At 39.4% G+C, this 23262-nt stretch overlaps 1 protein-coding gene across 14 annotated transcripts in view; it reads right to left on the bottom strand.

Moving 5' to 3' along the window:
• SYNE1 (spectrin repeat containing nuclear envelope protein 1) overlaps positions 1-23262 on the bottom strand; it is a 296964-nt gene that overhangs the window by 81300 nt on the left and 192402 nt on the right. For 8 of the 14 annotated variants that reach the window (XM_030498895.1, XM_030498904.1, XM_030498900.1 and 5 more), the window contains 10 exons: positions 22735-22929; positions 21547-21687; positions 15721-15888; positions 14904-15065; positions 13462-13656; positions 8648-8821; positions 6571-6762; positions 2064-2198; positions 1363-1469; positions 439-589 (listed from right to left, as the gene is read on the bottom strand). In XM_030498895.1, coding sequence (XP_030354755.1) covers positions 439-589; positions 1363-1469; positions 2064-2198; positions 6571-6762; positions 8648-8821; positions 13462-13656; positions 14904-15065; positions 15721-15888; positions 21547-21687; positions 22735-22929 — 1620 coding nt within the window. The remainder of the gene's footprint in view (positions 1-438; positions 590-1362; positions 1470-2063; positions 2199-6570; positions 6763-8647; positions 8822-13461; positions 13657-14903; positions 15066-15720; positions 15889-21546; positions 21688-22734; positions 22930-23262) is intronic. The other 6 variants (XM_030498896.1, XM_030498901.1, XM_030498909.1 and 3 more) reach the window with 4 other exon arrangements.

Raw genomic sequence — 23262 nt, 5'->3', positions numbered from 1 at the left:
TTAATCCCTGTTTCTTTCAGTAAAAATTCTGTTGCTGAAATCACTTGTTTCTTTGTAACATACCCACTAAGGTCAAGAATTGAATGTAACCAATACATTCAAACTGCAAATACCAGTTTTTCCTCTAAGTTGTTGCCAGAGTACTGTCAATTCCAATTTTTTACAGAATTATCCTGTGTTGGATAAGTTGGTCAAAATTTGTCTGAGCCCTTTCTTCCTTTCTAGTGTATCCACCTGAGTAGTTGTGCAATCCAAATCACTTTGAAAAAGAACAGTGCTAGTGCCAACATTTAATATTTTTTAAAGATGTCATGAAAATAAATTGTTCCAAATTCTTTAACTACATTACCTTAATGTATCTGCTATGGACATACTATACCTCATGCTGTGACAACTGCTTTCATAGAGAAAATGCAAAGAGACATTAAAAATAGCTACCAGCTCTTCTTGTTGCAGAGCTTTCTGGAGCAGTCTCTGCTTTGTATGGAATTCCTGGTTCAGGCTTTCCCATTTCACTTTCATCTGTTCTTCAGGTGATGGCTTCTCACCTTCCAAGTCCAGTTCCTTGGAAAGTATATCAGGCTTCTCACTGAATGGGAAGATACATAAAGGTTTAACAAATACAAAAGCTCAGTACAGAAGGTGTTTATTTCATCTTTCAATTAGGAAATTCTACGTTTAAATTCTATGATACTTTTTAAAGCTTTGACTTTTTTTGACTCCAGCACCTCCTCTCTCGAAATGCCAGAAATATGAGTTTAGCTTTGGTAAACAGTGAGCAAAGTTCATCTTTATCTGTTTGATTTTTTTGTTTGTTTACACAGCATAAGATCCTCTAACAGAAGGAAGTCTCAAAGAGAGGAGATAAGTACTTTCTGGCATTATAATAAACCACCACCCTGAATTAACACAAATGCTGAGGAAAACACACTGAGTACAGTTTAAATTCCCTTTGCATAAGTCTTGGTTCTGCTGCCTCATGAACTACCTTCATGGTCTAGACTTTGGCAGACTACAACGTTTTAGACATTAGCTATGATTCACACACTAGTGCTGGACCATAAAGCTATAGTAACTGATCCACTGCTTGTCTACCGAACCCTACAAGTTTGTAATTTTACAGTGATGCTTCATAATAAGAATAAAAGGAATTTCTAAATGCTGAAAGTGATCTATCAGCAGAAAACAGCTTCTATATTACCAGACCCCTGAATTGTAAACCAGGACTCCAGTATCCTAGGTGCTGAATAAAAATGATAAAACAAAAATTAGAGGATTATATGCAGAAGGGGGATGTAAACATAAGAATGACAAAGCACAGTCATAAAAATTTACTTCACGGAACAACACATGAAAGCACACCTTATACATACGCCTTCTGGAGCACCTTGCTGTGTTAAGATTTCTTCTCCACGGCATGCTACTGACCGAAGCAGATTCTTCTGCTCTTCTAGCTCTTGCTCCAGCTCCTAGCATAGCAAGTTACAAAAACCAAACCAAACCTTAGACAGATTGTTTTTGCCTTGGTAGGATATGTCTGCATTTTATAACTGTCATGAAAAGATAGCTGAGATATTTCTGATATGGCTTGTTTAAGCATCAAAAGTAGTACAAAATCTCCACTCAGGGACACAGAAAAAATGGGTACATAAACTGTATTGTTGAATTAATTGACTAATGCTTTGCTGTTTCTAGAACCTAGCCTAGTGAGGATGACTCTGTATCACAATACGCCTTGTAATGTATCTTTGCTTCTATAAAGACAGTGTTGATGAGTATTCTAAGGAATTACCATCATCTCTTTGGAGTAACTTTAAGGGTTGATTCAATTTAATTCTACTGATGGACAATGGAAGCACAGAGTGATGAAGTGATTTGACCACAGTCACCTAGGAAGTCTTGTCTGCCTGGCTTTAACAGATATAAAATAGTGAGCTCAGAGGTACCATTACAAAAGCACTGAGTAAGAAACAGAAGATTTCAGTGGAAATATTAACAAGAATGGCTCCGCTACAGTGTTAAGCACATCTAAGATGGGAGTAAAAGAAATGCAAAACACCAACTTTCTGTTGCTGCAGGGTGCTCTGTTGTTGCTGTGAGCGAGTGGTTCTTGCTTGTGCCAGCCATTCTTGGACATTGGGGCTTTGTGAGGAAACAAAGTCTAGATCACTCTCCTCCTTGTCTTGTAATGATCCCTGCTTTAAGAGAAAAAAAAAAAGATTTTTACAAAATCTCTTTCATATTGCTAGAGAGCTGGCAAGTCCAGCCTATCAACCCAAACCCACATGTAGTTTCACATTCCACCTCTCAAGCGGCTGGCTCACATAAATTGTGAAGCAAGCAATGACTAGATTTCTCAGTTCTACTGGTTATTGTAGCAAGAAAGCATCCCTAAAATTGTAAAAATAAACATGTACCACTGCACTCAGAAGAACCAGAGATCAGAGACCATGGACTGATGTGTTTCTGAAAACTTCCACTTCTAAAAACCAGCACTGATCTGTAATAGAGGATGCAGCTTTAACTGGTGATTCAGGGAATCAATAGGTTGTTTCTGCCAGGTTTTTAGCCTAATTAAAGCCTTTTTTTTTTTTTGTCTAACTAAAAAGAAGAGAATGCTGGTTGTCAATCTGGTCAAAATGTATTTATCAATACGTATGTAACTCCATCCATGGTTGGCAGAAACACAGCCATGTAAAAGAAGATTATATGACATGAAAAGTAAAGACAGTAGGAGAGATGAAACCACAGAATGTTATAACAGAACAACAAAAGCAAGAGCTCCTTCACTTCATGCTTCTATCATTATATTTTTCCAACATGAGTGATTAAACAGGCTTTCTGTGTACGCAAAGCAAAAAAGCGCAATTGCCTTAACAGTTCCAAAGAATGCTTTATCAACTTCTTGACTTCTGAAATCCATGTTGGCTGTAAATTTAAATTATTTTAACAAAAAATGTACTCAAATGTAGGGACTTTAACATACTAGGCCTAATGTTAAAGTCAGACTTGTAGGTCTGGCTACTTAGATCTACACACCTCTCTGGATTTATTTAATATTACCTGCAGGCACACAATGACTGTAGAGTTTGTGCCTTTTTTTATTAGTATTAAAAAAAAAAAAAAAAAAGATTCAAGAGCTAAAGCTGGGACTTAATTCCTCTCCCCTTTTTGTCTATGTAGGATTTATACAGGATTCATGTTTTCCCTATTATTCAGCTCTTATTCTAAATAAAGTAAGAGCAGAAATGGTTCAGACATTACCGGAGGCTCTCCAAAACAGAAAACACATTCTGCCTTCCAGATAGCCTTTGTCTCAAATCAGGTAAGGACCATCAGGGCCAAAAGTGGCTGAAGAAACCCATTTTGCCTCACCTGGTACTCCTTACAATAACAACTGGGATGGATCTCTGCTACCAGTGTCCCTGGCATCAAGCACTGAAACAGCAGAGTTTTGTTAAATAGTAGAAGTTACATGCAAGATTTCAATTTTGAGGGATGATGAGTATACTGGAAAGGACTGATTAGTGTTAGAGGATATAAACTGTAAGATGAGCAAAACAAGCAAGCAGATATCTAGAGCTGGGAAGAACCGTTAGCCCTTGCTCTATGAAATAGCTTTGTTTCACTAAGGATTCAGTTTGCAGGTAAACTGTGACACTTTGTGGGAACAAGTTTCTAGAAAAGCTGATGTGGTTGGAGTGTGACCAATGTGATTATAGGATAACAGATTAGGCAAAGAAAATATTATGGGAGGGATAAAGAAGATCTGGATTTCCAACCCCCCCCCCCCCCTTAAAAATGAGGAAAAATCCCCCAATCTTTCTGTAAATCAAAAAAAGAAAAAAACAAACCCAAAAATCTGCTTCTAGGGGCAACACCTTTTCACCTTGTAAATTCCTTTAGAGACCATTATTTAGGTCTTCATTGCATTTGGGCAGCCTGATTGATTTCAGTCATATTTTGAGTTTCTTCTTCTCTGGGAAGAGGGTTGAGAAGCTACGGTTTTGGAGTTATACTAAAGAAAAGAAAGAGTAGTCCCTCAGTTCCTGCAATAGCAGAGTGTAAAAGGGCTTGTGGCATTGTGGATGCAATGAGGTTTTGCAAATATGTTATTGTGCATGCTTTTCAGATCAAAATTATGTGAGAACCAGATTTTATCATTCTCAAGTCACAGAATATAAATACGAAAAAAAATACAGTTGCATTTTCATTTGAATTCTGTCTGAAGAAACTGTATTACATGTCCTTTAAAAAGCCAGGGAAATAAATGCTTGAAGCTGTCATTCCTGGGGACTATCCACTCTAGCACAGCAAATCATTGGAAAATCCCTGAAGAAAATGCGATAGAATTGATCTTTCAAAGGAGTTCAGAATTGTACAAACTTATCTCAAGGATATTTGTCGTGTGGAACGGAAATCATCCCTCCCACACACACACACTTTGAAATCAAATGTAGAAAATCTATCTGTTTTTTGGGTTTTGTTTTCGTTTTTTCTCCTGCAGAATCCATTCTACTTCTTTGGGGTTTTTTTAAGGAGTCTATTTATTTTTATTGCCCCTAAGTCACAGAATTTAGTAGATAATAAAGCAATGTTTTGTATATCTTTCAAAGTGCTTGAAAAATGCTACATTAGGAAACAATAGGTCTGGAACTCTCCTGATCCAGCATGTTTCTGATTAGTTTCACTGCTTTATTTTATGAATAAAGGACTTGGTCTCCAACTCACTTTTTCCACGTCGTTAGAGACATTCATTAATTAAAATTAGAAGGAAAACTGAAATTGCTCCAAGGAAGTCACAGCATCTCACACTGGCTTCTAAGAAGCTTTGTGCCACAGGAGTAACAGATATGCTAAAATATCGCTATAAGGAAAATATAACTCAGTCTTTACAATGTTCTTGGTCTTGCAGCGTAACTTGGGAAGATCCTTCCTTTTCTAGGTGCAGGCTGCTCTATGCCTCTGGACAATTATGACGTTATCAGTAAATCTAGAGACATGTACAAGTCTGAGTTTCTTACATGCATGAGCAACAGCACTGTCAGCACATAATGTTTCTCAGGGTTAATAATGGCAGCAGACAGAGTTAATGCTTTTTGGGCATCTGATGCTCTGAGCATCAGTACATAAGAAATACTTTATGCTTTATTGTTGTAAAAAAGACAATATAGAATTTCTCATTTGAAGAAAAATCGATCAGTGAGAATTTGAAAATGTTATACTGCCTATATCTATTTTTTTCCAGGATCTGTAAGTGAAGTGGGGAAAAAAAGAAAAAAAGAAAAAAAAAAGGCTTGCAATTCATAAAGAAACTTACATCTTGCATGCATGTAGCATCTTAAATAATTAATATTCTACATCTGGAAATTATTTTGTTATTTTCACTGTTAAAAAAGCATTCAAAAATCTTAAAAGTTTAAGTAAACCAAACCACACCATTGTATTCTAAAATGCAGCACATTTTAAAATGCATGTTTTAAAATGAATCAAAAAAAGTTGTGGTGCCTTTTCATTTCACAAGTAAGATATCAGAATATACTATAATAAGCCTACATGCTGTTGATAACACTTTTCATTTGCCTAATCATGAGGTTTAATATGCAAGAAGAACATTAAAGTTACTTCATCTTAGAGGCAATAGGAATAAATACCTGTTTTTTTCTCTTCCCCCCCTTTTTTTTTTTGGTGTGTGTTTGTGGGGTTTTTTTGGTGAAGCTATGTTAAGTTTTATAGTTATCCAGTTGCTTTGTACTAAAAATAGTTCTTAGCATGTCAAGTGACTTTTCAAGCTAACCTTTCAGTAGACTTTAATCTGCATTACAAGCTAGAAATCTTTGAAGCTTATCATGTTTAATTTGCACAGCAAAGCCCAGAAAAGAAGTAAAAGAAAAGAGGGGAAGGGAGTCACACCAGGGCAAGCAAATTCAAAACCTCTCAGTCACATTACGTGGTAGGGTTTCTTGTACGTATTCAGTTCTCCACATGCTAGTTTAACCTAAAGAATGACCAAAACCAACTGTTAAATAAAGCAGACCAATGCTGCAAGGAATAGAAACCTAGGACAAGGCTGAGGTTAAATGCATCTTCCTTTTTGTAATATTTTGTTTGGTATAATGATGCCAAACAATATACATTCAAAACGTTTCATTATCTTGATGTTGTCTGTTCACTGTGTTGTGCATGCTGCATGGCGGAAAGCATGTATTTAGGATTGTTCTTTTGTTGAGGAAGAAATGTGCCCCAGAGCACATGCAATCTAAAGGGACTGGGAACAGGAGTATATTCAGTCCAAGCTAATCATTTAGCTACTTCACTTCTGTCCTTTCAGTGAAGACAGCAAGGTTAGGACAGTTTCACCATGAAGCGGTGCTGTTAACTTGGAAATGATAAACTAAAGCTTGCTAGGCAGTTATTTATTTTGGAGTGTAATTCCATTTACTAACTAAAGATGAATAGCTCAACCTAAATTAGTAAAATATTTCTACTCCTTTGCTCAGTTGCATAAAACTGCTATGAAATCCCCCAACCTCCTGCCCACCGTGAAACCAGTTGAAAAAAGCCACTTACCCGAATGTTGATCTGTTTGTCGTGGAGCACTCTCTGCAGCTCCAGAAGGCTGCCCTTCAGCGTCCTGAGTTTCACAGCCAGCTGCTCTGCCTCATCCTTGGTATGAGCCTTCCCCTCCATAAGCAAGTTCTCGTTGTGCACAGACAACTCTGACAAGGCTACCACCTTCTGCTCTATTTCAACCAGCATGTTCTGCAGCAGCAAAAACAAAGAACCAAAATCATACATTTCCCAGCACCTGTCACACTTTCCAGCAAGACAACCTGTGGCCTACATCACGCCTTGCCAAGCTAAGGGCAAGTCAGATTATCATTGCTTAGCCTTCCAGTCCCTTTCAGAATCCTTAGGAATATGCTTGCAAATGTCTGCCTTTGCCATTTCTGTTTGCAAACTTTTTCAAAATAGGAAATTAAAAAGTTATTTGAAACAAAGGATTTGTTGCAGAGGAGATGCTCTTTATTTGCACATTAAATGTAAGAGTGGCTAAGATGCTAGATTGACATCCATAATAAGGAACAGAGCAGCTAGAGTTACTTTCCTCTTCTTTCATGCACATTTAGCGCAATGCTTCCTACCTCCTCCTATGCGTTGCTCTGGCTAGGTTGATAAGCTTCTCTTCTCACTATTTGCTCTTTCTGATTGGTGCATGATGGACTTAAGGATTTCTGTATAATCCTCTTTAGTCTAAAGAGAGACTTAAAGTGACAAAGCTCTGGCATGTTTATTCTCAAAGCTACTTCCTCGACATTCCATTAACTATTCATGTATTACAGACATAGTGCATATTTTGATCTTCCAAACTCAAAGCTCACACAATTCTTGCTTAAAATCCTAGCCTGACATCAAATGTTTTTGCTTCCATAGCAACCATCTAGTATAAACTTACAAATGTTTCTCCTGAAGGAATGCATACAGGATAAGATGGGTAAAGTCTCTAAGAAGTGGAAAAAATATAGGACTTTATATAAAGCTTACTTTATTATGATGTTAAGAATAAGCAAAAGAACAGCAGTGTTAACTTTTCCACAAAGTTAACTGTTCTTTTTGAGTTTTCTATAAATTATATTAAAAAAAAAATACTGCTTTAAGTCCACAGAGTTTATTTATATACAACAAACAGCTCCTAAGGATGGGTGATGAAAGAACACATGAGACTGAGCTGACTGAATATTCCAGTAATGAAGATGTATCAGTGGAAATCTAACCTGATGTTGAATTCATCGTTCTTAAAGAAACTTAACTCCCAGTTACCCTAAAACAGTCGAGATCCTCAGTCTTTTATATGAAAGGGGATCTTTTGTTCATCTATCTCTTGTCTATCTTGTAATTTTAATTATAATGATCATATAGTTCTAAACTCTCATTTAAAAATGGAAAACTCCCACTAATTTGAGAAACCGCATGTTACAACTGATCTGAGTCTTGTTAGTAAAAGTATATGGATGACTAATGCAGCAAAATGTTCTTCCTCTTTTGTTTTGTATTCCGGGTTGATTAATATTAAATTAATAAAAATTGTAACTACTGGTAATTATAGTTTACTTTTGACTGTGGCTAGGGATTACTCCTGAAGAAAACACAACACTGTCCCAGGTACCTCTGCTAGTGTGAGTGTATACTTCAACTGGAAAAGGAGAAGGAAAGCACACTGCAGGTGTTTGCATACGTATCAAGTGAGCTATTTAACAGATCTACCTGGAGTGGAGCAAAAACCGTAACTGAAGCAAATACAAGGCCTTTAAAGCAACACAAAATTCCCTCCAAAAGTTGTAGAGCTTCAAATGTTTTTGCAGTCTGGATATCTTGTTTTTTGACTGCTGTTTACATGCACTAAGGCACTATGCAATCTTGAATAAGAAATTAAGAACAGGCTATATTTTATTTCACAAATCATTGATGAAGCTAACTGAGCATATATGAGGTGCTAAGGAGCTCAGGAAATTCTTCCCATTAATATGCTGGCTCGTCCCACTCAATAATTAATTGTCTTAAAATTAATGCTTCATATTTGACATTTCACTCAGATAAAGCTATGTCAATCCTGTTCATCTAAACATTCCAGGACTGATAATTTTACCTGACAGTCTACCAGCTGTGCTTCCATGTCCATAGGTTCCTCAGGAGCAACCAGAGCAGTGTCAAGTGTTGCTCGGGTATTTAGTAGCCAGTGGTCAAGCTCATCAGCTTCACAACGGTACCTTTGAAGAGCCTGCTCTTGCCGCTGTTCTTCCAGCTGCTCGTTCAGTTTTTCCTAGAGGTACAAATTACATTTTACTTTTTAAAAGAAATACACTACAACAGTCACTTAAAAAATATATAAACAAATAAATAAAATCCCCTCCCTGTCTTTTGCAACTTCCATATATTATTTTTAAGTTATAATAAGCCCTTTCTTTGATAAGTTGGAAATCTTGACAAAATATTATCACTTTCAATTGATGACCATGAGTTTCTGGTGACTGAAATTCTGTTTTATTTCAGCTACTGTATTTCTACTTCTTTCAGTAGATCTCTGTTATTATAGCCTTCTAAAGGTGAGGTCTTTTCTGCCTCCTTTTGCTGCTCTCTTCTTTGGATCTCTCCCTACATTGATTCAGTTTGCTCAACTAGGATAGCACTGTTTGCTTAGGGAGAAAGATGCATAGGGACATAGCACTGGGAATGGGCTTCAGGGAAAGAAGAGCAGCTTTGCCTTTTCTGCACATGAAAAACAACGAGGTGGTTGGTGACAGCCAACATGGCTTCACCAAGGGGAAATCCTGCCTGACCAACTTGGTGGCCTTCTATGATGAAGCCACAGAACTGATGGACAGGGGCAGAGCAGTTGACGTCATCTACCTGGACTTGTGCAAAGCATTCGACATTGTCCCGCACGACATCCTTGTCTCTAAATTGGAGAGACATCAATTTGATAGATGGACCACTCAGTGGATAAAGAACTGGCTCGGTGGCCGCACGCAAAGAGTTGTGGTAAATGGCTCGATGTCCAGTTGGAAACCTGTAATGAGTGGTGTCCCTCAGGGATCGGTGTTGGGACCGGTCCTGTTCAACATCTCTGTCGGCAACATGGACAGTGGGATTGAGTGCGCCCTCAGCAAGTTTGCCGACGACACCAACCTGTGTGGTTCGGTTGATATGCTGGAGGGAAGCGATGCCATCCAGAGGGAAGCGATGCCATCCAGAGGGACCTTGACACACTTGTGAGGTGGGCCGATGCCAACCTTATGAAGTTTAACCAAGCCAAGTGTAAGGTCCTACACCTGGGTCGGGGCAATCCCAGGCACTGCTACAGGTTGGGCAGAGAAGAGATTCAGAGCAGCCCTGGGGAGAAGGACTTGGGGGCGTTGGCTGATGAGAAGCTTAACATGAGCCGGCAGTGTGCACTTGCAGTCCAGAAAGCCAACCGTATCCTGGGCTGTATCAAAAGAGGCGTGACCAGCAGGTCGAAGGAGGTGATCCTGCCCCTCTACTCTGCTCTTGTGAGACCTCACTTGGAGTACTGCGTACAGGTCTGGTGTCCTCAACATAAAAAGGACATGGAGCTGTTGGAGCGAGTCCAGAGGAGGGCCACGAGGATGATAAGAGGGCTGGAGCACCTCCCGTATGAAGACAGGTTGAGAGAGTTGGGGCTGTTCAGCCTGGAGAAGAGAAGGCTGCGTGGAGACCTCCTAGCAGCCTTCCAATATCTGAAGGGGGTCTATAAGGATGCTGGTGAGGGACTCTTCCTTAGGGACTGTAGTGGTAGGACAAGGGGTAATGGCTTCAAACTTAAACAGGGGAAGTTTAGATTAGATATAAGGAAGAAGTTCTTTACAGTGAGGGTGGTGAAGCACTGCAATGGGTTGCCCAGGGAGGTTGTGGATGCTCCATCCTGGTGGTGTTCAAGGCCAGGTTGGACAGAGCCTTGGGCTACATGGTTTAGTGCGAGGTGTCCCTGCCCATGGCAGGGGGTTGGAACTAGATGATCTTAAGGTCCTTTCCAACCCTTACTATTCTATGATTGTATTCTATGATTCTGGCAGCTGCAGCCTACCTTATTGTCTCTCAAGAAAGGCACAAGATGGGTACTTCTAGGGCCAACAGAGTACTGGTGTGTCTCTGGTGTAGCTACTGAGTGTAAAAAGAAGTCTGAAGAGCTGTCTACCTTGTCTGGCCTCCTGAAGGATCCCTGTGCCATGGGGTGTGGAAAGACATTAAGGTCCAGTTGCTGCTGCAACAGCTTTGCAGCAATACAGAGGCCCTGGCTCCATGCATCAGCTGGTCCATCCACCAGACAGATAGGGAGTGATCAGCAAGATTTGCTCACCCTTTAATAGTCCCACATGAATCTGAGAAGTGGCCAAACAGGTGGGCCCAGAGAGTGGAGATCAGGGACACAAAGACTAGTGAGAGGCCACTAACAAGCCTCAGCAAGTTTACTGATGACACAAAATGGGAGAAGTGGCTGATACACCAGATGGATCCCAACAGGCTGAAGAAACGAGCTGACAGGAACCTCATGAAGTCGAACAAAAGGAAGTGCAAAGTCCTGCACCTGGGAAGGAACAACCCCAGGCAGCAGTATATGCTGGAGGCCAAGCAGATGGAAAGCAGCTTGGCAGAAAAGGATCCTGGGGTCCTAGGTGGGCACCAATTTGAACATGAGCCAGCAATGGACCCGTGTGGTAAAGAAGGCTAGTGGTATCCTGGGGTGCATTAGGAGTGCTGTATTGTGTCCAATTCCAGACTCCCAAGTACCAGTGAAATATGGAGCTTTGGATAGAGTAGAGAGGATTTCCGGAATAAGAAACAGAATGGGATGGTCAGAGGATACTTAGATGTACCAGATAATGTGGAACCTAAGCATGCTGCAAATAGTATAGAACAAGAGGAGAAGATTGAACTAGATCTGGCTAGGATGGAGTTAAATTCATTGCAGCCTGTACAGTGCTATGCTTTTTGCAACTGTGGCAAAAATGTCTGATAACAGCAATGTTTTGACTATTGCTGAACAGTGCTTGCACAGAACTAAGGATTTCTTTCCAACTGCCCCTCAAAAAGGCCAGTAGGCTGGGGGTGAGCAAAAGGTTGAGAAAGGACATAGCCAGCACAGCTGAACTGAACTGACCAAAGGGATATTCCATATGAGCTCATGCTCAGCAATGAAAGCCCAAGTAAAAGGTATGGGGGAGAGAGGCCATTTGTGGTTATGGTATTTGTCTTTCCAACTAACAATATGGTGAGACTCTACCTTCCAGGAAAGTGGCTAAACATCTGCCTGCTGATGGGTAAGTAGTGAATAAGTTCTTTATTTTCCTTTGCTTGCACGCACAGCTTTTCCTTACCCTATTAAGCTGTCATTATCTCAATCCATGAGCCTTTTTGCCTGCTTTTTATTTTTGCCCCATTCCATAGTAGAGGGGAGTGAGGGTGAGTGTTTGGCTGCTGGCCAGGGTCAACCTACCACACTTCTGTAAGGAAATTCAGACCTGTATGCATAGGGCAAATCCGTCACACACGGATGTGTTTGCACAGCTTTTCTGAATGCTTAGTTTTAATGGGAAATTAATAACTACATGTTAGAATAATTTAAAGAATAATGATACTTAAAAGCCTCAAATAACCCATAGCTGAACAGTTCTCAAGCTCTAGGTGTTTATAGTAGGTCCAGAGAAAGAACAATATTAGCAATCCACACCCTCAATAGCAACATGTTTTCATTACCTGTTCTATCTGTATTTCTACATTTACATTCCTGCAGTATTCTGTAAGATTTTATCTGCAAAATCAGAGCTATAAAGTGCACAGGTTATATTACTGAATACTGTCTACATACCATACGTAGTTGCTATTATAGCAAAGTAACTGTCAGAATTTTAACAATAATTGATAGCAGTGTATCTGACTCATGCTTTATCTTGAAACTATTAGTTGGCATCTCCTCTTGAGTACTACCACGCAGCTTGTAACATCCTTATTCTGCTTCTAGCCCTTTATTTTTACAGAAAAGTAATTTTTCTTCCAAGAAGGAAAAACCCAGTGCAATTTCTAAAGAACAACAAAGATATCTTCTCAGGACTTATTCAGGTCACTGTACAGGACTAATGCTGCTGATGCAGCCTGGTCCTTCCCTGAAACCCAGTGTTGTGGTTTAACCCCAGCCAGCAACTAAGAACCATGACTTAGTTCCACAGAGTCAATTCTCACTCAGTCTCTCAAAATCGATTGATGCTGGAAATAACGAAGGCAGCAGTTGTTGCGTTTGTGAATTCACTCCTGCAGTTCTTAGCAGGACAGCAGCAAAGCTGCCCTGCAATGTTCCAAATAGCCAAACTGTAGCCCGCATTAGCATGACTGTATGTTCTGAACTGTATAATTCACACAGCGACATTCCTATACATAAAGGACTTTTTAAAAGTTTGCATAACAATCACTGGTAAGATGAGCATAGACAACAATGGAACAGTTTAGAAGAGGTGTTATTTCTTGTTTTAGGCTTTCCCTCTTCCCAGAGAGGTGACTCCTTAAAATTTTATTGTAGATAACGTGCATTTTGATACCTGCACTTCATTACTTCTCCTGTGGAAAACAAGAAATACCAAGGGAACCTACTGAGAAAATGTCAATGTAGATACTAAAAAACAAATAAATTTATACATGCATATATTACATAACTCCTGCAGTGTGTTTCCAAGTTCCTTCTGGTTGCTTACTACCTAGCATTAAGATGAGGGGTTTGTTAAAAAAGAATCATAGTTTATTAGTGAAAGAAATTGTGAGAAACAAGCAGAACTAAATTTCCTTTTTCAATTACTATCATTCAATGGTGAACTTTGCTGAAAGTACAGGTCTGCCAAAAGTGGCTCTCAAAATCTGGAACATGATCTAAAAGACCCACTTCTACAGTTGTACCTCTAATAGTTGTCGTTTTCCTGATGCCTTCATTCGAATTGTGGCCATTCGTTCTGCCAAGACTGTGAGAGTGGACTGCAATGCCAGCTGATCAGCAGCTTCTGCATCCAGAGGTTCTGAAACCAGCTCCTGGGCTAATGATGTCTGAAGCTCAGTAATTTCTTCTTGTAACATCAAAATCTCATCCATCAAAGCCTATTTAGAAATGAGACCAGAGAAAGTATTTGCTTCATTTATCAGTGAGAAGAAAGTATCTCAGGAGGCATAGGCTTAACAAAAAATTCAAGATAGCTGTCCCAAGGGAGTATATGAAACAGAGAGTAGTGCAATATATCACTGCCAGTTTGGTAGAGTCTGAGTCCTGCTTTTAGATGATTAAGCTAGGATCATACATCTGATAACTGAAATATGGATTTAATTACTTACCTGGAATTTCAAACATATCACCAAAAGGAATTATTTTTGAAGTGTTACACATACAGATCTATTCTTCAGACAATTTTTATGCAGGGGAGTAGATACAGTGAAGATGATGAACAAGTTAGTGAGTGTGTGTTTGTGAGAGAGAAACAGGGGCATGAGTTAGCTTCCAGCCTGAAACTTACTAATTCCACAAAGAACATCCAGCAATATATGTAAACATCCAGGGATTAACTCCATGGTGTAGAAGAAGTTTCTACCCTCATTCTTATCCTTGATCGGTTTCCAAGATACTTACAAAAGGATGCTGCATTACCAATACCTTAGAACAGATACTCTACGTTCAGTATACACATTGGATGCACAAGACATAAGACAGTGCTACAAAAGCCAAAAGTTATCCTTTTCAGGTCATGGAGTCTCTACTAAAATGAAAACTGGCCCCACCACATATTTTCAAGCTATCAAATAGAAGTCTTAGTTGATTACAACTTAGACATATGTCAGATTGGCTACTTGACAAAATATTCTTTTATTCAGAATGCCATTTCTCAAGACTTCCTTTGGGAGGGATTTTTCTGTGTGCTTTGGATTGCTTTGTTTAACAAAGCAAAGACTGTATTTAGATCAATTTAATATGCATCAGTATTGGTTATGATCTTAGTAAATTTAGAAATATCATAAATAGTCCAATATATGTGAGTAGCACTGATGCTGAAGAACAGTATGTGTAGGTGTCAGTGAACACCATCTTCGACAAAAGATTTTGCTGAAAATTTTGATTGGACAAACTCTTACGATTCATTCTACTTTTTTAAAAGACTCTTTATTAAAAGAATCCACATTATACCATCTTTAGAACAGCAGGAAATCCAGAAAGGCAGTTAACAGAGAAGTTTCATACAACTAATGCATGTTTTTGAGGCATCCAGCTGTGAAGAACACTGCTTTCCGAAAAAAGGGAACTAAAGATATAGAGGTAATGCGTGCTCTCCCTCCATTTGTCACACATAAATTTTTACCTGATGTTCAGCCATCTGGCTTTCTGGGCTTTTGGCTGGTTCCAGACTCTCATTTAGTTTGATCTCAATGCTCTCCATTTTTGTGGATATAGACTGGAGTGTGTCCTGATACTTCTGTTGACGCTCAAGAGCTTCATAGAGGGTGCGCTGCTTTTCACTGATCTGAAAAAGAATGGAAGGTATAAATTCAGACCTCTGATACAGGATTTACTCTTTCTGCTGATTCTTACATCCCTAGGCTTACAAGACTAAATCCAAGAACTTGCCGTAAGTTTTCAAAAGTATAAATTACAAAGCATTATTTGTTTTAGATTTTATGCACTCAAACATGTGGATATGCAATATTTGCTAGATGTATAGTTCTTAATACCCCATAATAGCTAATGTGCCTCTGCAAAGAATTAGAATTTCTAGCATGCAATCAAAACCTTGACCACTGTCACACTTCACTGAATTATTATGCTGCACTACTATGTAGAAAGGTGTTAAGTTGACTCAGTACTTGAGGAAACTGGATTCTCGGGCCTTTTTTTGCCAGCTCATCCAGCATGAGTGGATTTTCCTGTTAGGTTATGGAATGTAGTCTGACAATAGCTGCCTTCAGAAATATCGGCCATCAGCCTTAATGACTTAACGGAGGTCCATCCTACACAGGCTTCCAAACAAAGAACAAAGATAATATAACATCACAACTAACGATTCTTGTTTCTGCTTGAAAACCAAGAATTGCAGAGAAGAATATTAAATCAACCAGTTATTTGCATTTTATTCCTTACAAACTAGCTAATTATTTTGAACCCTCCAGAAGAAGACTTACCACATTTTTCAGTGTTTCCCAAGAACGTTGCAAATCATCCAATTTGGCACTAGCAGCTGTTTCTAAGCCTGGTTCATAAAACTCCTGGGTGGCTGAAGTGCCGGGTTGAATTTTAGCAGCTTCTGTCTGCAACTGTTCAGCAGATAAGGCTTGGTAATAAGCAATATCCTACAAGCACGAAGCACATTATGGCACTTTCAAAATGAAAGATACTATGTAACATTCCCCCCATATACTGCCCCATTGCATATGTCCATTAAAATATAACCCCAAAAAGCCAAAACCACCAGAAAACCTCTGAACAACACAGTAAAAACATATTTAAGAGTAGTACACTGAGTATGGTCTGGAGCTTCACTATGAAGAAGACTGTAGATGCATTTCTTTTCATGATCATATTAGCTGGGAGACACAGGAGGCAACTGTGGGCAGACATGGAAAGGCTGGGAAGGGAGTGCTATAAGTGGGAGCGTTGGTCTAGCATCATCACAACAGACAGTGGGTTACGGCATGGTAGGTGGCAAAGAATGTCATTCTAATGAACACAGAGAAGGCAACAGAAGAACCAAAAAGGAATATGCTGAAGGACTAGCCAATGATGTAAGAAAGAGTACAAAACACTAGCTTATAGTAAGCTTTCAAACAAATTGATATTCTCAACTAACTTCCAAAAGATAGTAAGAAAAGGGATGAGAATTGCTAAGAGAAAGGGGCAAACGCTCAAATTGCCATTGAAAATTCAGGGTGGAACTGTTTCACAGCAGACATTCTATACTCAGTGCATGGGGATTCCTTCAATTATTGGAGGTGACAATTAAAAAGATATACAGAAAATGTAAAATTAAGGAAACATGCACAATGTCTATATTTAAATCAAAAAAGCAAACTTGACAACAAGGATTATTTAAAATAAAACCATGTAAAGAGAGTTACCACCACACCTATTTGGAAGGTGGAAAATGCTGCAGCCTTCCTGCTTCTCACTTAGTAGCCTTACTTCGTGAACTATGTCCAGACCATGCAACACAGCAGCTATTACCCAGTTTCTTCAATAACTTTGTATTTGTAAATGCCCCTAGTGAAAACTTCAAGACATGACTTTGCTGCCAGTGAAATCAGTAAGAGATTTGTCACTGATTTCTGTTAGGTTGGACCAAACCTCCTTTCAGGCAGCTCTCAGGGTTATCACAATATTTGCATAAAAGTTGCTCAAGATCTACTGGAAAGTTTACTTGGAAAATCCTCCTCCAATGATTGCAGATTTCCTCTTTCTTGACCTTGTATGATAGTGGTGAAAATTCAGCACGTTGAGCAACAGGACTGAGAGAAAACTAAGTGCCTTTCACTTGGCAGCTTACAGAGCTGTGTCTACCAGATAGACTGCAGACCCTTTACTGCACTGCAAATATAACAGTGTGTGTATAAACACAAATTCCCAAAGAGTGAATGGAGTTAAATTGAGTTGGTGGCTGTTCCCCAGGGTCAGTATTGGGGCCAGTTCTGTTTAATGTCTTTGCAGCAAGGTGGGTGTTGGTCTCTTCTCCCAAGTAACAAGTGATAGGACCAAGAGGAAATGGCCTCAAGCTGCACCAAGAGAGGTTTAGATTGGATACTGGGAAAAATTTCTTCTCCGCTGCCCAGGGAAACGGTTGGGTCCTCATCCCTGGAGGCATTTAAAACACTTGCAGATGTGGTGCTTAGGGACATGGTTTAGTGGTGGACTTGGCAGTGCTTGATTAGCGGTTGGACACGACATTAAAGGTCCTTTCCAACCTAAATGATTCAATGATTCTATTTTATATCTGAAAGGAAAGTGCAAAGAAGACATTGCCAGGCTTTTTTAAATGTTGCCCAGTGACAGGACAAGGGACTATGGGCACAAACAGAAACACAGGAGGTTCCCTCTGGACATCAGGAAACACTTTTTTACTGTGAGGGTGACTAAGCACTGGGACAGGCTGCCCACAGAAGTTGTGGAGTCTCCATCCTCGGAGAGACTCAAAACCCACCTGAACATAGTCCCAGACAACCTGCTGTATGTGGCCTAACTTGCGGAAGGACATTGGAGTAGACAACCTCCGGAGGTCCCTTCCAACCCCAATCTTTCTGCGATTCTGTATCGGTGTATATAAGTTAGGTACTAAACAAGTCTATTTCTGAGGTACTAGAGCTCAGAGTATAATTAGGATCCTAACTTGGAGGACAATCTTTATTTCTCAATGTAATTTCACTATCTTATCTAATACCATATGTGAACAAAACAAAACAAGCTCTGGAAGAGCACAGGAACAAGGTCACTCCTATCAAACTGTCAAACAGTGGCAGATGAGGTACTTCTTCAGAGGCAATAATTGAGAAAATTGAACAATTTCACAGTAAAAGTTGCTTCTGATGTCCAGGAGCTAACAGGAAATAGGTAACAGCTTAGCACAGCATTCAGTACTGCGATTTCAGAATTTTTCACTCTGACCACAAGTGATCTTTCCAACTCACAGTGAAAAATTGCACCAGTGCAGGCAACTTCTCATTTTGCCTTATCTGCAGCTACTCTCCAGCCCTTCGCCAGTCCTCTCTCAAGACCAATAGAAAAGCTGTGCTTCTGAGACTTCTCAGTCATGGCTTCCACAATAAAGAGCTTGCTTTTACAGAGAATGAAAAGCAATCCCTTTCTCCATCTTTTCAACTACTTTCTGGAGTATACATGGCAGTTTCTTTTTGGCAGAGCTTTCAGGTAACAGTAGTGTGAATCCAGATGTTCTTAGAAGTAACAGATTTGGTTGCCCCTAAAAGGCCCTAACATATGCCGACTTCTGTGAAAATTAGCCAAAGAACCGTATTCAAGCTTTGTTGTTAGGATGCAGGCGCAAAGGGTTTAGATTTCAAGGGATATTTAACAAGGGCTGTTGCACTCTGCATGAGTTTTCATAAGGGAAGGAGAAAGAATGATTAAGTAGGCTGTGTACAAGGAGACAGAAAGACATTTAGCAGTGACCCAGTCCTGAAGACCTGAATCACAGCATCAGCTGTGGCCTCAAAGGCTTTGTGACAACACTTCAGCTTTTGCAATTCAATTGTGCTGCATTGTGTATCTGGAAAAAAAGTTTTTAAAAATGTGCCAAATTTTAATCAACTATACCGTTGGGTAAAGGTGAGAAGTTTTAGCTCCAAAGGCTTCTCATTTAGTACTGCAGCACAGATGAAGTGTCAGATTTTGCTATACATCAAAATAAACTGCACTGAAGAACTGTTATCTGTTGCTGAAATGTATACTATGAAATTCGTCAGCCTTTTTACAGTTAACATTTTTATAGTTCTCCCCCCCTCATTGTTCTTAGAGGAGTTTCAGTACAAAACCAACAACCTGGGCACCTGCTAATAGTGATAGATCTGTCATTTTCTTGTATTTACTGTCTTGCTTTAATCTATTTAAATACGCAGAACCAGTATTTCCACTAATATGCAGTTGGCACTGGTTTTATGTTTTCATTACTTGTTAGTAATGTAAAACAGTGCATAGATGTCTGAATTCAGACTACCCACATTTCACCATTAAGAGATGCTAGGAAACCATGGTGAAAGACTGTACAAAGATAGGCATGAATTTAAAAAGACAGTCTTAACATCCAACCTTCTCCTCCTCACCCCCCACTTCATAAAAATCTTTTAATTCTTCTCCAAAGACTAAATTAATGTAATTCTTTACTTTCTAGAGTTCCTGTTCACTTGGTTTTCTGGTACTTTGCAGGTGATCTTCCTGTGAGAAATTTCTTCTCTTAATGTTAGCTACTTTTTATAATAAAAGATTTTCAAATTAGTTCTGCTGAGTCTTAGTGAACACATAATATTTTTAAACGTACATTTAAGATCCTAATTCACTAATGTCTAGATTATATTGATTTTTTTTTTTAAGCAACCTTCTTTCCTGAAGTCTCCCTGGGCATTCATCCTGATCAGCACTGGCACTTTCACAGCTTCTTTAGTTTTAATCTCATGTGAGTATGAATCTAAGCATTTTGTAAGCCACTGCATTTTGGAACGTTCTTCCGCTTATTGTTTAGTATGTTCAGCTCATTTCAACACTAACCACACTGAAGAAACCTCCATCTGTAAGTTTTTTAGATTATAACACCATCAATTTTATCTCTTTTAAAAATATTCTGCTAAATGAAATATGTCATCTTCTTGTTAAATTTTGCCCTAGTAAATTACAGGTTCTAAAATTTGCATTTTGGTGTCACCTCATGGTGCAACAGCATTGTTGCTGGGTTTTCCTTATTATTTGAGGTAATGGAGCTGTTAGCCTGGTTTTACATTTTCAGAGAAATGTAAGGAACCGATAGTGGCTTTGCTTATTGGGAAGCAAGACGCTCTTGGTCCTTCAATTCTTTCACTGATTAACATTGTCATAAGATTTTTGTGCTGAAATATATAGCAGTCTTTCTACTGTAAGTAAACTTTACCAAAGGATTTCTGGTTATATGAAATGACAGAACACTAGAAAAACCATTCATTAGATAACTTTTTCATTTTTCTGTTGAAGATTTTGTCACCAGTCTTACTATTTTACCTTAGTATTCTTCCTTATGTCAGTTCATGAATTATCCATGTTTAGCAACTTCTATAGCACCATATGTACCTTTGAAATTAGTGCAAGGAATCAATGGACATCCTGCTTAAACCTCTCTAATTCTACTCCGCGATGCAACACAATGCACTGTACCCTTTAAGTCTGCAGTGGTCAATTTTAGAAGAAGCCACAACTGAGAAAAACAACCAACCACAAAACCCACACCATGATGAATTTAGTGAGGTGGTGACTGCTTCTAAGGCTCATCTCTAAACTGCTAAAGCTTAACATTTTTCTTGTGCTTTCTGAAGGGGGTCTATAAGGATGCTGGGGAAGGACTCTTCCTTAGGGACTGTAGTGGTAGGACAAGGGGTAATGGCTTCAAACTTAAACAGGGGAAGTTTAGATTAGATATAAGGAAGAAGTTCTTTACAGTGAGGGTGGTGAAGCACTGGAATGGGTTGCCCAGGGAGGTTGTGGATGCTCCATCTGTGGTGGTGTTCAAGGCCAGGTTGGACAGAGCCTTGGACCACGTGGTTTAGGGCAAGGTGTCCCTGCCCATGGCAGGGGGGTTGGAACTAGATGATCTTAAGGTCCTTTCCAACCCTTACTATTCTATGATTCCTGTGCATGATGCTCCATGTGCTGGTTCACTGCTCATCAGAAATGCGAGACCCCTCAGTTTTGATATAAGAATCTGACTTCAGTGGTTTTGCTGATCTGCCACTTAAAATAGACTGTCACGGAAAGCATGGAATGAACAACACATGAAAAGAAAAAATACATGAAAGTTAATACTTGAAGTGGTATTAAGATATCAGAGTGTGACTTCAATGTTACAATGCCATTGATACAGTAATATAGATGTATATGGACATAACACAATGGTTTATTATGTGGAGTACAAAATTGCATTTCTTCTCAGGATGCAAGATTCCATTAATTACTACTGAGAAAATAAAAATTAGGTTATAAATAGAAAACAGTAGTGACATGAAAGAGCTTTGTACTTGTCACTTAAAATATATTTTTAAAAATAGCAAATAGTTTTAACACCAAATTTATACATTTTAAACTCAGAAGTCAATATCTGTATCCATTTTGAACTAGAACCTGAAGGTTCTAGTTAGGTTAGAGATTAAGCCTCAGTTCCTTGGAGCTATAGGTAAATATTATTTCAGAAGATTAAATAAACCACCTGTGGAATGGAACCATGCATGTCTGAGATAAAAGCTGAATGAATGCCAAGAGGGAGGTACCTGGTTAACAGAAGCATCTGTATTAGCCACAGGTGAAGGAGAGCGACAGGCAGGTGGAGAAGAAATCTCACTGTTGGTTCCCTCCTCCCCAGACTCCTCAGTGACAGGGGAGAGCAGCGTGTGACAGCGACCAGCAGTCATCTGCCACAGGAAAAGCAACCCCAGAGCACAGGAAGAAAATCAGTTATCTCAACTTAGGTTTGACTTAGACAAGATCAAAACAAAAAAAATCCAACACATGGCCAGAATTACTCTGACATTGTTTGGTCATACTGCATGCTCTTAATTTACCAGTTTAAAAATCTTGTTGAATTAATAATCTTGTTTACTTGTCATACTTCAGTATGAATATGCTCTCCGTATAGCAAGCAACTCAATAATAGCAAATGAGGGTTTGCCTGTATGTCTTCTAATACAATCACTGCTGCATACGGAAATCCTATGGTGAGCCAGAGAATAATGCAGTATTGGCCTCGGTATCCAGGCCTGGTTAGAACAACAAGGAAAAGACTTGGAATATAAAATACACACAATCCACTAGCAACATATTCTTGCTTCCCCAATGCTGTTGTACAATGAAAAATCCTGACATCACTCTATTTTCACTCAGATAAAAATCTCAATAGCATCAGCAGTATATTTGTAATGAGACCCAGTTAGAAACAAACAAAAGCAGAGTAATTTAAACACGAGGCCTACGGCAGTACTTAGCCAGCTTTCATTTCCTACACACTCATCTGAGAATATAGCAGCATATTGTAAATTATCACATCAACATTTTACGACAACAGCTTTAAAAATACAGTGTGTAAAACCTATCCACTGCAACATGTTATGAAATAATATTTATTCTGGTTTTATCTCATTCCTGCAATTCAGTACTTTCTTAGTGTTTGCTCTTACATGCTGACAGCTACAAAAAAGCACTGATTTTGCATCTTCTTACAGAAAACTTCCACTGGTATATGTCTGTTAAATAACTTCATCCATTATGAAGAAGTCTTGAAAACCCATATAAAGCAAACTGCAGGAAGGGGAAGCTTGCAACTTGTTTGGTTTGCCACACTTCCAGACATTTCAAAAGCAAAATGTATATGTAAGCTGTGGCAATTTGCTACACAGGAGTATTGCAATGATGCAAAAGCAAGCAGCTCAGATAAACAGTACTGAGACCAAAGCATTCCTTACCATAACCACCGAGGGATGATCAGGGTGTGCTGGAAGCAGGTCTGAATCCAGCTCTTCCATTCCCTCTGAAAGCCCCTCCACTTCTGTCACTGTCAGCAGCATGGTGGCATGTTTTGCTTTCATTGTCAGCATCTTGCACTTTGAATTCAAAGAAGCAATTTGCTCCTGGTATCCTTTGATCTTCTGAGCCAGCTCCTGAGGGAAGATATTTGTTTCCCTAATGCAGAGGCAGCCCATGAAGGCCACCGGGCTCACAGCATTTCAGCTTTCCTGGCAAAGGCAAGCTCTCCCCTCCAAGCCCAGCCAATAACATCACAGCACTGCCTCTCAGGAGCCCTGCATAAGCTGCCGCACTAGCTGACAAGCAGGATGTTGATAGTGGAGGGAACAAGTCAGGCTGCGTCTGGCTGCACAGCTAAACTGCAGAGCGGAGAGCTTTGAGGCAAAACCGGAAAAGTGCTGCAAAAGGCTCTGTGTGCATGATAATCACAGAGGGAAGGGAGGGACACCTCTCGCATGCATCCAGCC

This window comes from Strigops habroptila, chromosome 10 (assembly GCF_004027225.2).
Source record: "Strigops habroptila isolate Jane chromosome 10, bStrHab1.2.pri, whole genome shotgun sequence".
NCBI lineage: Eukaryota > Metazoa > Chordata > Aves > Psittaciformes > Psittacidae > Strigops > Strigops habroptila.
This window is presented reverse-complemented; position numbering and strand designations above follow the sequence as displayed.